Below are 15764 nucleotides of genomic sequence, written 5' to 3' on the forward strand. Positions count from 1 at the left end.
ACACACACACACACACACACACACACACACACACACACACACACACAGAAAGGTTGAGGAGGGTAACAGATACTCTGCTTCTTAAGGTTATATATACTGGTGGGAGTAGGGTGAGAATAAACTGTTGCTAGTACAACTGACTAATAATAGTTTTGTAACTGTGGGTACATACTAAGAAACTAAATTCCAAACCAAATGCACAAACATGGTAAGATCAAAAACCGCCTGACTCTTAACCAAAGTTAGAAGGCAAAAGACAGACTAAGAAAGTTGTTCACAATGTGTAGGAAGGAAAAAAGAATATTCCAAAAGGTATTATAGTAAAGAATTATATGAACAATGATTTTTAAAAGTTAAGAATGTAAAAGGGGACTACATTATAAGACTAATAAATATACAAGTTTTTTTTTTTTCAGGAGGAATGATACAGAGAAAAGACCTCTCAACTATTAATGGGAATGAAATTCAGGACTATTGAATTTTCTTTGGCAGTTGACATTAAAAACACACTTGCATCCCATGCCATGAGTGAGAGCCCGCTCCCGACACTGCTAATAACATTCTACTGTACTTGCAGGCAGGAGCCTAGCATAACAGTCATCTGAGTGGCTTCACCCAGCAGCTGATGAAAACGGATGCAGAAACCCACAGCCAAGCATTAGGCTGAGCTTCAGGAATCTTATGAAGAGGGGGAGAGGAAGGATCAAAAGAGCCAGAGGGCTCAAGGACACCAAGAAAGCCTACCGAACCTACTAACCTGGGCCCATAGGGGCTCACAGAGACTGAACCACCAACCAGAGAGCATTCGTGGGATGGTCCTAGGCCCCCAAACATATGTAACAGATGTACAGCCTGGTCCTCATGTGGGACCTCTAACAGCAGGAGCAGGGCTGTTTCTGACTCTGTTGCTTCACTTTGGATCCCTTTCCCCTAACTGGACAGCTTTGTCTAGCCTCAGTAGAAAAGGATGTGGCCAGTCCTAGTATATATTGATTTGCCAAGGCAGTCTAATATCTGTGGGAGGTCTCCTCCTTTCTGAGGAGAAAGAAAGGGTTGTAGAGTGGGAGAGGAGAGGAGAGGGAGGGACTGGGAGTCTCGGAGGAAGAGGAAATTTCAACTGGAATGTAAAGTAAATAAATTAATTAATGAAACAAACAAAACCTTAATTACACTTTTTTTTTTTGAGATAGTGCCTTTCTATGTTGCCCTGTCTCGCCTGAAACTCTAGGAAGACCAGGCTGATCTGAAACTCAAAAATCTATCCTCCTCTGCCTCCCCAGTGCTGGGATTAAAGGCACGTGTCACCATGCTCAGCACTAATATGATTTCTAACTATTCCATTTCTGAGGATCTATTGTTAGGGTCCAAGAATCAGTGATTTTATTTGAGTGCAGGGATGTGTTTATACTTTTGCTTTCTCTTTGTTGATGAACAGGTTGGATTATATACAAGGACCACTTCCAACTCTGTGAGGTTCTTGCCCTCGTCTGTCCTGCCTTGAACTTCTCATTTCCATTGTCTGCTGTTGTGAACAATTAATATTTACTATTGATATATCTTTTAGTTAAGCAGCGGTTATTCTTAAACCAGCTGTATACCCAAGTCACCACACAGAGACTAGGATTTATTTAATTAACCTAGAGCACAATGCTGGGCAATAGTTACTCCATCCTAAACCTCCAAGCCCGCATAGTTTCCTACCATTCAGATTTCACCCATTACACTTGCTTTTAGTCATATCTTAGTTCTGGTTCATCCCTCCGCATGGTTCTAGGTTCTCTCCTGCAGATCTCTGTTCTCCTACTCCCTTGCTTCCTTCTTTACCCCTCCGGACCAGCATGTCCCACCCTATTATCCCCACTGCACGGCACTGGCTGGTTGTTTTATTGACAACACAGAGAACAAATGGTGGCATGTTTATACAAGTGAGACAGGTGAAGAATAAACATCACAATGCAATGTCCAGATTGAAACCAGATAGTGGCGTAGAGAGACCAGCATTTGAATGAACAAGGGCAAAGAACATTATACCAACAGTCTGCCCTGATGCACCCTAGAAAGACCTTGACTTACCACTCGACTTGGAATTGAAGCACCACTTCTTTCCATTCTTCAACTCCCTTTCCTATGTTAGCTGGTGTACACCATCGCTATATCTTCATCTCAGTTTTTGTTTATTTATTGTATGGCCGTCAGCTGCACTAAAGGAAACCTCCCAAGGACCGAGTGCTGAGAACAATGCCAATGACCACACATTCAATACGTGACAAGTTAGTGAATGAAATAGCTGTGTACTTCCACTCTAAAAACATTCTCAAACATTCCAAAAAAATTCTCAGAAAAGTCTTTTAAGGGGGAAGAATTATTCACTTATAAATGCTTGACGTTTTGCTTAGGTCCATTCCTACTGAAGAGAAAATTTTTACTAACATCCAGGTCAGTTTTTATGTTGACTTTCACTAAGCCAAGTAGTAATAAGTTTAATTGAGCTGGGGGGAGGGAAGGAGTGGGGTTTACATCCATTTTTTCCCTGAATCCATGATCAGCACTGAATTAATAATTTGTTGCAAAGACTGCTGAAAGCTTATTTCCCAAACTCGTTACGTGTTTCAGGGAAATCCCAGGGAAGAACACAGAAATTTCACGGTGGGGGAAAAAAAAAATCTGTGAATTTCCTTCCCACCGTGTTTGAGATTGTTTCCTCTTGTAAACAGGGAGACAGCACTTCAGCTCCTTGATACCAGAGTTATGACTTGACAATTTCATCTCTGAATTTAGGACTAGAAACCCTGAGAAGGACACACCCGAACCTCACGGACACTAGGTGCTTGGACTTCACAGTGGTATTGTGCCGGTTTAGACCATTAGAGAAAGTACTAGAAAAAGCAACTCATTCTCAAACTTGCATTCACCTGTTTGCTTCTCAGCGGCTGCACCACTTCCCTAAGGCACAGCTCCAGATCCGTGACGTAATCCCTCTCCGTCTGTATCAGCTCCCTGATGATCTTCGCCCGCTTTGCCATCATCCTTCCTATCTGTTGCTCTTCCTCAGGGGTTAGGGTCTCAGCTGAGGAGCAATCAGCCTGTGGAGTCATCTTTTCTGTTAAAACAACAACAGGTTCAGGTGAGAATCTGTGCTGAGGTTTCTTTTCCTTCAGAACATACAATGCAGGGTTGTGGTTAACCAGGCAAAAGGCTTAGGGATCTTCGAAGTGGGATGTCCTATGTTAGTTCCCCACTAAATAGGGATCTGATAAAATCAAGAACAAGATAAAGACATGAGAGAACAGCTTCTGCAAAGTCATGAAATGATATTCAGACGTCATGGCTTCCGACACATCCTCTTGCTACAATCTCAGTCTATGAAGCTGACTTTTAGTTTGGAGACAGGACATATAAAAACTCAACTCAGAACTTCTGAACATGTCTGCTTTTGAAACCAATGAAAATTTTAATTAGGAAGTGAAATACCTCCCAATCCTATTTGTTCCTATTACTGAAAACAATTACCCAGTAGATAATACTCAGTGGAATGAAAATGAATGGCATGCAGTTGGGTTTTCTCTTTTCATTCATAATCAGAACCCATGAGGAGTGAGGCAATGAGGGAATTAAATACATTTCAACTATGATTTTTAATGGATTATCTTTAATATTCTGTAAATCTAGTTATTTCTTAATTATTAAACCAACCTGACAGCTTTTCTTGAAAAAGTCACAGGATTAAGAGGTTAAGACAAGTAGTATGTTCCACATATAGCCAAGTGTTTGAAGGGGATAGTAAGGTAAGAAAGTTAAAATCATCAGGGAAAAACTTCTTACAACAATGTAAAACTCTGGAAGCTACAAATTAACTATCCACCAGAAGTTCACAGGACTTGGAATCATAGTAGTCTGTGTGTTCGTGATAGATTGATTGATTCAATATTGAAGTTTAACCTTCATGTTAGTCTTTGCAGTTGAAAAAAATAATTTTATTTCATTTAAGGTTAATACTGTTCTTGTATTAACTGGTATGTGAGAAGTATAACTGAAGATTTCTCACCTGGAACTGATATGCGAGAAACCTTCAATGTTAATAAAAACAAACATTGGAAAAAGACCTTGAAAACTCTGTACAGAAAACAGAAAGGTACAAACTGCAATATGTACAAGCGGAAATAAAGAGCTCTTCACCTCGATGGCCCTGGAAACAAAGCTAATGGACTAGTGGAGGAGGGTTCAAGAGAGGAATCAATGGTCTGTTATAAAGAGGCCTGCCCAAGAATGTGAGCAGACACTTTAAAAAGCGAAAATTCTTCCCTTCCTGCCTGATTAACTCCAGGAATTTGGAAAAGTGCGTAACCAAACACTTGTGGAGAATGTCACAAGGGAAACTCCAACATCAAATTGTACTAGAGCTGAAAGTGACATATAAAACACGTGGTTTGATAAGCTTAGGACATCCCATGTTAAAGAAATAATCTCCACGAGCTGTTTCAGAAGATAGAATCTAAAAATGGAAAAAGAATGACTGCTGGTGTGGGGAATGTTCTGCCCCCTTTATCTTTTTATCTGTGTTATGAAGATTTCTGTCATGCTTATTAATCAGTATAGTTCTTAACATACAGTGAAATAATCCTGTGGTTTTTTTGAGCCCCCCAAGATGAAAGGACAAGTTACATTCACTGCCACTGCTATTAATTATGCGTGATATGAAAGACGGTCCCGTTATGAGCGGAGAGACCGCAGAGAGCAGACCAGGCACACAGGTGTCGGGGACCTTTGGGGGTTTTTATGATTGTGATTTTGTTTTGAGGCTGCGTTGACCTGGAATCCTCTCTGCAGCCGAAGATGTGACCTTAAACACTTGGTCCTCCTGCCTCTGCCTTCCATGTGCTGGGGTTACAAGTACATGCCACCATGCTCAAGCGACAATGTATGCAGTACTATAAATTTCAAACCCAGGGGTCGTACATGCTAAACAAACATTCTAATGAGAGTAGTAGCAGGAACAGCAACAAAAACAGAGAAGTCGACTTTAAGGTTTTTCTTTTTAATATTATACACACACACATATATATAATATGTGTATAGCTGTACAACATTACTTAAAACACATACACAGGGAAATAACGTGAAGCAGGGCAGAAGGAGGCCAACAACATGTAGGGAGACTTTACTGCAGGGATATATGAAAGAGCACAGAAAATGATGCCACTAGCAGAGAGCTCCCAAACCAGTCCAGATAGTGTCCAATTACTTAACATTATCTTGAAAAACAAGCAAACATGCCTTATAGACATAATATAGGAACCTAACAAAGACCTTTATGTATCTTTGTCAAGGAAATACTCCTAACATGTCCCCAGATTCTTTCCAGTTCTCACTTCCAGTCTTCAATTCCAAGTCCACTTCTTCCCCAGGTGTTTCAGTTGCTGTACTTTAAAACTTACACAACGGTTTTTTTTTTTTTAATTAAAAAATACTTAGTTTCTTTTTTTTTTTTCTAGTGCTCCTTAGCATCTTGGTCATAGCTGTGGACACTGGGAACCCGTTGGGCCAACATAAAATATCAGTCAAGATATTCAATTTCGAAAGTGTTTTTCAGGCTCAAAAACCTTCTCATAGAACTCGGAGTTGAGCAACCTTGTAGATTTCTTTGTTTGTTCTTCTGACTCAAGTTTATTACGGGAACAAAGACTCAGCTTGCTTGTCGTTTTATGATCAGATCTTCAAACATTTTGATGTTTGCTTGCATTCTTAAACTAACAACTTTTCCACAACGCACCATGGACACCAAGTTTTATTTTAACAAGCTCCTTCTCGCCTTAAAATTTTTTGTGTATTTGACTTATACCAAGTTTTTATATACAAACGTATTTGTAGCCCAGCCCAACCAGCAGCTACCATCATAGTCAGCAAGAACCTACAAAACCAATATGCAGCTGAGACTAAAAGAACATTCAAATTCTTACAACCAAAAATACACCTCTGGAGTTAAAGGAGTGATATGTGAGATTCTCTCTGCCATTTTCCACTTCTGTCACCTGCAAACATTTTTCTTGGAGCTCTGGTGATGAACTATTTTTAGCCAATTTAATTGTTACATTTTGTGAGCATTCATAGTCAAGGATGAATTACAGCTGCCTCAGTGTTGTAGAGAATATGAAACTGAGTGAGTTTATGTGGACACTCCTGGAGCTCTTTAAAACAACACAAATGTTAAGCTTCCCCATAGGCAGAACAGCCACAGAGACCTGTGATCTTTAATGAAATCAGATGCATGGAAGCCACAGGATTCTTTGTTCTAACATGTTCATACTGGGTTCTCATTTAAGTCACTGGTGTTACTAACACGTGAAATCAAAAACATACTCCATTCTGTGTTTCACTTTCTGTGCAGTATTCAGGGCATGGCATGAAATAGCCACTCTTCAATGTACAGTATACTTTCATTAGGTCATTTTGCCCAAATATAAGCTAACAGAAGAGTCAGAGATGTAAAATAGCCAAAGTTAAGCTGTAGTGTTCTGTATGTTATGCTTATTATTTGAATTCTTCTTTTACATTTCTTCAATTTGTGATAGGTTTATTGTGATATAGCCCATCCTAATACCCAGACACATCCGATACAAATTTTCAACACCCAAGGCAAATAGTTATCTCATTGTTTTATAGTTGACAGCTAGTCAAGAGAAATGTTTGTTTCTAGTGTGGGCAGAGCAGGTGGAAAAGAATGAGGAAAATAAACATGGAAGTCCCTGTGAGGACAGAGATGAGTTTTAGAATCCCGAGAATTTCCTGGGATAGGGACATGCATGAGAAAGATGCTGGTCCTTTATGGATACAAAGGATATAAAAAGATGCCCCGTCATAAGGGAGATTGGGGGATGGGAGACTGAAGGCTTCCTTCACTGGTAGTCAGGTTCTCCATAGAATTAGCTTTGCTGCTAATATTACTGCTACTACTTCTATTTGGGGGTGGGTTTAAGAAGTTATTTTTTCAAGCTGTAAAGTAATATATACTTGTAGTAACTATTATAAAAGATAATACATAGACTTCGGAGCCAGAAAATGTCCAAACCTTGCCTCTAACATTTATTATAGCTGTTATCTTCAGCAAACTCTTTAGCATTTTACATGTAAAATTCCTCATCTATAAGTAAAGGATAATGATAGCAAACCTTATAAAGCAGTTTTGAGAATGAAATGATTGATGTTTATATTGCAGAGTATAACACACATACAGCACAAGTCAGGTTAAAGGGTTATTATAATTAGGTGTGTTTTCTTTTGTAGTTGCAATATGCTTTTCACTGTATTAATAGCTGTTTTATAGTTCAGTGTATAATCTCTCCTAAAATATTTTCATGCACAGACAGGGATGTGATTATAATAGTTCATTTATTTTATTTTCAACACTAGTAGGCTCTTGCACATCTTTTGCAACTACCACTTGCACTTTTAAAGTGAACTTTTTAAAAAAACAACTTTATTTTAAAATAGTTTTGTTATATTTATTATTAGTGTGTGTGAGAGAGAGAGAGTGGGGGAAAGGGAAGAGAGAGGAAGGGAGGGAGGGAGAGAGAGACAGAAAGAGTTATGCACTTTTGAAGATTAGAAGACAACTTAGTGGAATTGTTTCTCCACTTTAGATGGGTTCCAGGGATGAAACTCAGGTCACCACACTTGTGTGGCAAGACCTTTACCTGTGGAACCATCTTGTGAGCCCTTGCTGTACCTTATACAGTATGTAGCGGGTAGTTCTATCTAATAGTGCCAGTTCTATCTAATCTCTATTCTCACAGGTGTGTGTGTGTGTGTGTGTGTGTGTGTGTGTGTGTGTGTGTGTGAACTAAAGTGTAACTAGATTAAAATAATTACATTTAGGACACATTTTAAATCAAGAATCGAAAGAGAATGCATATATAGAAGAATTTTAATCCAGCAACATGCTGCCCTGGCAAGGGATCACATCCGAAAACCTTCTAGGTCTATGTGATCTAGCTGGAATGCAGACACACCCTTAGTACATACCTTAAATCTCAAACAATGAAGATAACATTAGTTTATAGATGGAAGCAGCCATGTTTGAAAGTGACATCTAATTGAGGGAAGGCAAAGTGATGAATCAGAGAGAGATTTGACAGAATGAATTAGCGATAAGATACTCCTAACTCTCATGAGAACAAGAAAGAAAAGAGTGGCTACTTAAGAGCAGTAGAGGGAGAGAGGGAGAGTTTTTTTATGGAGAGTTTCTTACTAGGACAGTTTTTTTTGTTTTGTTTTGTTTTTTTTTACAGAGACAGGTTGCAGAGAGAACAAGAAAGACACAGGTGAAGACAGAACAAATCAGAAAATGAGAAGGAGCCAGAAGATTAGAACAGATTGCTGGGGTTAGTTTGAGGCCCTGCAGAGCAATTCATCCGGAAGCTGCGAGAAGCCGATTTGAATTAGTCAGCTTGGAGAGGAGTTTGAGGCAGAACTGCTGAATTGACCCAGCTGGTGAGGGTTCAGAAAGAACTAGAAAGGCTTGGGAATGGCTCTCATCTCATACTCTCAACTGAGAAATACAAACAGCGTTTACATACATACTCAGGAGAAAGAGTAGAAATGAAACTGTCAAAAAATGCTTCAAGAGAAGCATATTAATATCACTATCCTCTCCCAGCCTTGGCTCTGGGTGAGGACAGAGAAAAGATTTCCTCTGATAAAACTCTGACTACTCTTCCATGAGTTTTGGATCTGAGCTCATTGAATGTTTAACAATGGACATGGAGTCTTAAAGCTGGGAACAGGGATACAGTTATTTTAAAACATCAAATAACAAGTCTCATTTCTCGCAGCGCTTCACTTCTGGTGGGGAAGGAACATGCAAAGTTGCAATGTGTTATTTAAGACCCTCACAGGTTTTCAGCAATAGGAGAGAAATGAAGCAATGACTGCTAGCAAGAGCTCAAACAGCATAACGACTTTAAACAAGAGACCAAAAAAGGTCAATACTGAGCAAGAATTTGAAGGACTAGAAACACGGGTAAAAAGTGGTTTTCAGTGGAGAAATCGGTTAGCAGAGAGCATGGGGCCAAATGGGCAAGCTTCACTTAGGAGGAGGAAGGCCAGGAAGGAAGGGAGAAAACAGAACTGCAGGAAATGATAGCATGAGAGAGACTCTGGTGGCTTGAAAGGGCTTTAAACATGAACCTTTCTTCATAATATAAGATAAAGTCATTAATACATTTTAAATGTCTTGAGGTTAAGCATATATAGTAAAACATTGAGGCCAACCATTTAAATATATGACATTTCAAAACCTGTAGAGACAAAGTGCAAAGAGAAGGAAAACGAGCAATCCAAAGGAAGAGGGGGGGGGGAAACGCAGGCAGAAACAAGTGCTAGGTAGTCATTCCAATCCTGAGAAATCAATAGCTAGCAATCCACCAAGTGTTTGGAAATCCATATGCTGTTCATACGAGAGAACCCAAGCACGTGGGAAGAGTAGGAGTGAACTTATTTCCTAAATACCAAGCAAACAGCAATTTTAAGAGAGGCAATGTGGCTATTTTTATACTGGGAAAAACAGACCACAGGGTAAAAATGTGGATGGACGCTGCAGATCATTAAAGCCTTCTGCTCATCAGGAAGACAGGAAAATGCAGGCTCCACATGAACTGAGTAGCATGGCACATCAAAACACGTGACATAAGACACTTGAGAACTGTGTGCAGGATTTGACAGACCAGCCCAGTCATGATCTACAGCATTTTCAACATAGTGCAGTACCCAGTAGGCCTGCCAGATAAGAAATCACTTATAACCAGCCAGTAATCAGAGACATACAGGTTCTATTCAAGGCCTCATATAAGCTTTCTGAAAATATGCTATCCTGTACGTCATAAAGTTTCAAAGAACCAGTAATAAGACCCATGACTGCAGTAAAATTAAGGTAGAAATTAACAAAACTTAATGTCTCATATGCTTTGGAATTAATATTAAAAATCCCAATTTTTAATATATCACACACACACACATCTCTCAAACACACGTTACACGCTAATAACAAATAAAATGTGAGTAACTATGGGCAAGAAATTCATTTTAAAAAGTAAATATATGTTACTTGTACATCCCAAAACATGTAAAATGCATTTAAAGCATTGCATACTAGAATTAAAAGACTTAAATTCATGTATGGGAAGTGAAGCAAAGGGGCCTCCCTTTCACCATGCAACTAAAATAGTGTGTCTCTCAACTGTCCTCAGAAAGGGTTCTTTTGGAGTGAGTGGGACTTAAAAAATAGAGTGCTCAGACCAAACTGGATACCTATAGCATTCTGCTTGCCCCAAGTCTCTGGGATCATCACAGAAGAGAGAATGGAAAGAACATGAGAGCCAGATGAAGTGGACATCTGGAGTGAGACCCTTTGCAGGACATGACAGTGCTGTTGCATACATGAACTCACACTGGCTACGGTTGTGTGCCCAAGACTGCTCAAAATCGAGCCAGACAAAATCCCAGTGTGAATGCTGAGGACCTCACGTAGTCCCGCCCCTACCTGAGTAGCTACAGGCTACTTAGCTACTGGGGAGGGGGGGGACTGTCTTCCCCAAAAGACACTATTTCTCAGTGCCAAATACTATAAGTGAATTATGATCAATACACTATATTTGGAATAAAACTTTGAGCTTCAATGAGATAAAGATAAATAGGGAATCTTAAAAGTACTCAAGAAGAAAAGACCTGCATAGAAATAACAATCATATCCATGAGTGACTGAGAGGAAAAAAAGGAAAATACCTTCAGAGGTTAAGAGGAAAGAATTACTGCCCTAGCATTGTGCTTAGTAGAATTCTCTCAAGCATGGGGATCCAATAAACATTCATTTTGTTAACAACTATCATCATCAAAGGGCATTTGGGAGGTTTTCCTCAAAGAGCAAATGCTATCACAGGGAATACTGAAATGAGGAAGAGGAATCTGAAGGGAGAAGGAACACGAACCAAAGAAGAGTGATAAGAGGATGCTAGTCAGGGTTATGTCGCTATGACAAAACCCCATGACCAAATGAAATTGGGGAGGAAATGGTTTATTCAGCTTGTGCCTCCACATCACAGCTCATCATCAAAGGGAGCTAGAACAGGAACTCAAGCAGGGCAGGAACCTGGAAACAGGAACTGAAGCAGAGGCCATGGAGGGGTGCTGCTAACTGGTTTGCTCAGCCTGCTTTCTTACAGAACTCAGGACCTCAGCCCACAATGGGCTGGTCCCTCCCCCATGAATTACTAAGAAAATACCCTACAGGCTTGCCTATAGCCTGATCTTATGGAGACATTTTTCTCAACCCAGGCTCCATCTTCTCTAATGATACTAACCTGTATCAACTTGACATAAAACTAGACAGCACAGGAGCTAAGAAAAGGCCAAGTGTGATGGTACAACAAATGCCTTTAATCCCAGCACTCTGGAGGCAGAGACAGGCACATCTTTGTAAATTCAAAGCCAGCATGATTTACACTGTGAGTTCTCAAAAGCAAGAGGCAGCTGGAGAAATCATAGACAACATTTCTCATCCTAAAATATTTATTTTATCCATAGCATAACACTGTGCAAGAATGTGGCATGTGAGACATATGGAGAAGTTTCTAAAACTCTAAGGATAAAGACAGGTTCTTAGGAGCAGCATGGATAAATAATTCTGAGGGAAAAAGATTTGATCTTAGACCCGTGAAGGTTGTATTTTAGGGTACAAGCCTGCCTGTCTTCAAATGTAATTTGGACAGTAGCTACCTATGTAATCTCTCTGAAAATATTCCAATAATAAAAATTTCACTTAAATGAAAATGGACCCCCAAATGACAGCATAATAGAAAACAAGAAACATTAAGAGAAATGGATTTCAAAGTGTCATCTAGAGATAGCAGATTACTTTTAGACACAGGTTTGATTCCCACCACTCACATGGTAGCTCACAACTCTGTGTAACTCCAGTACCAGGAGATCAAATGTCTTTTTCTAGTGATACACATACATATATGCAGACACACCACTCATATCCATAGATAAATAATAAATAAAGAAATAAATAAACAAATCTGGAGCAGAGACGCGGGGTTCTATCTCAGTGTTTGAGGCCAGTCTCAAAAATAATACATCTTGGGGATCTAGAAGCTCTATAACATCAGTCTGTGGAATTAAGCACACATGCATGAGTACATACACACCACACACACAAACATGTACATACTAGTCTAAAAGACAGCATGATCACTTTCCTCTAGCAATGTGCATAGCACCTTCCAGTACTATAAAAGCCAGGCAATAGGGATCATCTCCATTGCTCTATGGCTCAAGTATGTGGTGTGTTCATCAGTATGGTCTTATCAAGTTCTAAGGGGTTACCAAGAGCAATGGCAATAGTCTATGATGTTTGGGGATCAGTGGGACCTCACTGGACAACAAGGCCAAAAGAAGTAACCCATTCCTGGCACTAGGTTTTTTTTTTATCTGGGTTTAGTAGGCACACTGTTGCTCCATGATAAGGTGATTCAATTTAAATATTAATTATACATTCAAAAGGTCTTTAGTCTTAGTTGTTCTCTCTTCTATCTTGACCTCACCCCTCCCCATTGTCCCATTTAATCTGTCCTTGTCTGTTATGTCCCCTTCGCTTTTTATGTCATTGTGGTCTGTCTTTCCTCCTTTGAAAGATACCCCTTTGGTCCTATACTGATATCCTTATCTCTACGGGCAATCATCAAGCTTATCTATCTGTTAACCATAGGAGTTACAATAATGTCCAGCTGGTCAAAACATGGTCACTCATGCAATAATGGCATGAATGTCACAGGTGTAACCACCAGTTTCTGATTGGACTTAAGTCCAGTTCCACAAGATGAAACTCTTAGACTGTCATTGTTATCATGGCCAAGAACCTGTGGCTAGACAGGTTATAAGATCTCAGAGAGAACCTAGTACTATCATTCTGCTAAATGGACATAGACTTAAACTGACTCCTAATGACTATATTATTGTTGCTGTTGTTGTTATTTTAGAGGTTTTTGTTTGTTTGTTTGTTTGTTTTTGTTTTGGGCCTTTTTTGTTTAGGTTTGGTTTTTTGTTTTTTGTTTTTTGTTTTTTTGAGACAGGGTTTATCTGTGTAGCCTTGGCTGTCCTGGACTCACTCTGTAGACCAGGCTGGTCTTGAACTCACAGACCTCTGCCTGCCTCTGCCTCTTGAGTGCTGGGATTGTGCCAGTGAGCCCAGCTATTATTTTGTTTTTTCAAGACAGGGTCTCACTATGGAACTCTGGCTGTCCTGGAACTCACTATATAAAGCAAGAAGTCTTAGAACTCACAAATAATCTGCCTGCCTCTACCTCCTGAATGCTGGTATTAAAGGCATGCATCACTATGCCTGGCTATAATAACATTATTTTACCCATGGATTAGAGCATCTCTCAACTCCCATCCTAGAAGCTTCTTTTTGCAGTAAATTGTGATTCACAGAAAGATACACAACTGGTCAAAGTTCAGTAACTGGAATGCTCAGCCCTAAATGAGACATCTAAATCACACCCTCTTCCCAAGGTTGTGGGATTATTATGCAAAATGTGTGTGTGTGGGGGGAGTATAAGAGTCAGAGGTAGTGGATGACTACAACAAAAGAATACTTTCTAGACATGACAGAGCATTTTCACTTATGAATTCCTATGTGGTTAAGACAGCATGCACAAGACCTATGCAACTGAAAGCCAGACAAAATCCTAGCATTCTGTGGGAAGGGAGACAGGAAGTAAATCCCTATCTGAAGAGCTAAGGAGACCTGCCCGGAGGAGGAGAGTTTGCTTTTTTTTTTTTGTTTTTTGTTTTTTGTTTTTTATGGTGTGGCCATTGATAGACCATGGTCCAGTGGATGGCTATACTCCCAAGAGTATGTGGGCAACACAAATTGGAGTCAACGGGTTTAAAAAGAACTAGAACGCAGTTTGGTAAGTATGGAAGAGGAGATGGATCTGGAAGAAGATGCAGGAGAGGGGTAACTATGTTCAAAATACAATGTATGAAATTTTCAAAAAACTAATGATTTTTAAAAATTTCAAGCAAAACATGAAAAAGTTGACATTATTATAACTTTGGCTTGTAACTTCATATTTTGTTTTTTGCATAAGTTGAAATGAGTTAATTTTGAAAAGTACTATTTTTGGAGTATGCAATGTATAAAGAAAAATTTTTGTCAAATCAGCTTCTGGAAGGGATAGGGACATAGTCAATCATGAAAAATCGGAAAAAGCTGGAGAACTTGTGCTTTAAAATGAATTGAAACTGTGCCAGAATATAGATATATAGATAATGAAATAGATTAGAAAAGCAGCAATGAACCATCTTTGCAGTTAATGACATTCTGTCTACATGGAGGCTAAGATCATTCAAAGGTGGAAGACCATTTTTCAGTAAATGATGCTGGAAGAAGCAGAAATCACATCAAATCTTTATTTAATACTCTATAGAAAATTTTAGCCCTGAATCCTCCGAGTTAAACCTATAGCACAAGAAGAAAACACAATGTAGAATTTTCATGATGGGTTTGGCAGTAGATGCTTGAATATGGCAGCAAACAGTCAGACTGCAACAATTAGACAGCTTAGTTAACTAAACTTCATGAGCGACTTTAAAAATTTCTGCAAAAAGAACATCAGTGCACTGAAAATGTTACCCGTAAGGTGTGAGACAAAATTTACACATCAATATTTAGACTATGTGAAGAACCTCTAAAAGTGACCAAAACAACAACAAAAAATTATTCAAAATTGGCAAAGCGCTTGAACAGACATTTCTCCAAAAATACACAAACAACCAATGTGTGCCTGAAAGACACCCAACGTTATTAATTCTGAAAAAAAAATGCAAATCAAACACAGTAAGACACCACCCACTAGGATTCTGGGTTCCTAATAAAGACAAAAGCTGAGAAATTCCTGCAAGAATCTGGAGAATCAAGAACTCCATCAGTGGGAATGCAGAAAAAAACGATACAGACACTGTGAGATGCAGAGTAATAATTCCTCGAACAATCAACAATAGATGTGATCTATTGTTACGGTGTGCAGTAATTCCTGCCTGTGAGTGTGGATCTCCACTAAAGGAAGGCAGGATGTTCATGTACGTGTGTTTATAACAGCATTTGTCACCTTAGTGCGCAGCAGTGGATGAATGAACAAACAGACCACAGGAATCTCATTAAACAGAACATGGCTAAGCCTTCAAATGGAAGGAAATGCTGGGCCACACTACAACATGTGACTGTTGTGAACATGATGTAAAGAGAAACAAAGCAGGCACAAGTTGACTACAGAGGCTGTCACTTAGTTAAGGTTCCCAAAGCAGTCAAAAATCCTAGAGATGGCCAGTGTGGCAGCGCATAGTCCAAACCCTACCCCTCAGAAGGCAGAGGCAAGACTTTGGTGGCTTCCTCAGCTGTATGGTGAGACTCTGTCGCACAAAAACCTCCCCGTGGGTGTGTGTGTGTGCAGCCTTACCAGGCCACAGAGGAAGACAATGCAGCCACTCCTGATGAGACCTGATAGACTAGGATCAGATAGAAGGGGAGGAGGACTTCCCCTATCAGTGGACTGGGGGAGGGGCATGGGAGAAGAAGAGGGTGGAATTGGGAGGGGATGAGGGAGGAAGCTACAGTTGGGATACAAAGTGTATAAACTGTAATTAATAAAAAAAGATTCAATGAAAATAAAAATATGAATAAAGAAAAAGAAAATCACAGTGAGAGA

The 15764-nt window shown here is 39.5% G+C and overlaps 1 protein-coding gene across 1 annotated transcript in view; it reads right to left on the reverse strand.

Moving 5' to 3' along the window:
- Positions 1 to 15764, reverse strand: part of Arhgef38 (Rho guanine nucleotide exchange factor 38) — a 127440-nt gene that overhangs the window by 89981 nt on the left and 21695 nt on the right. Inside the window, exon 2 of the mRNA XM_055628332.1 lies at positions 2913 to 3100. Coding sequence (XP_055484307.1) covers positions 2913 to 3100 — 188 coding nt within the window. The remainder of the gene's footprint in view (positions 1 to 2912; positions 3101 to 15764) is intronic.

The sequence above is a fragment of the Psammomys obesus genome, unplaced genomic scaffold, assembly GCF_907164565.1.
Source record: "Psammomys obesus unplaced genomic scaffold, mPsaObe1.curated_primary_1811, whole genome shotgun sequence".
Classification (NCBI taxonomy): domain Eukaryota; kingdom Metazoa; phylum Chordata; class Mammalia; order Rodentia; family Muridae; genus Psammomys; species Psammomys obesus.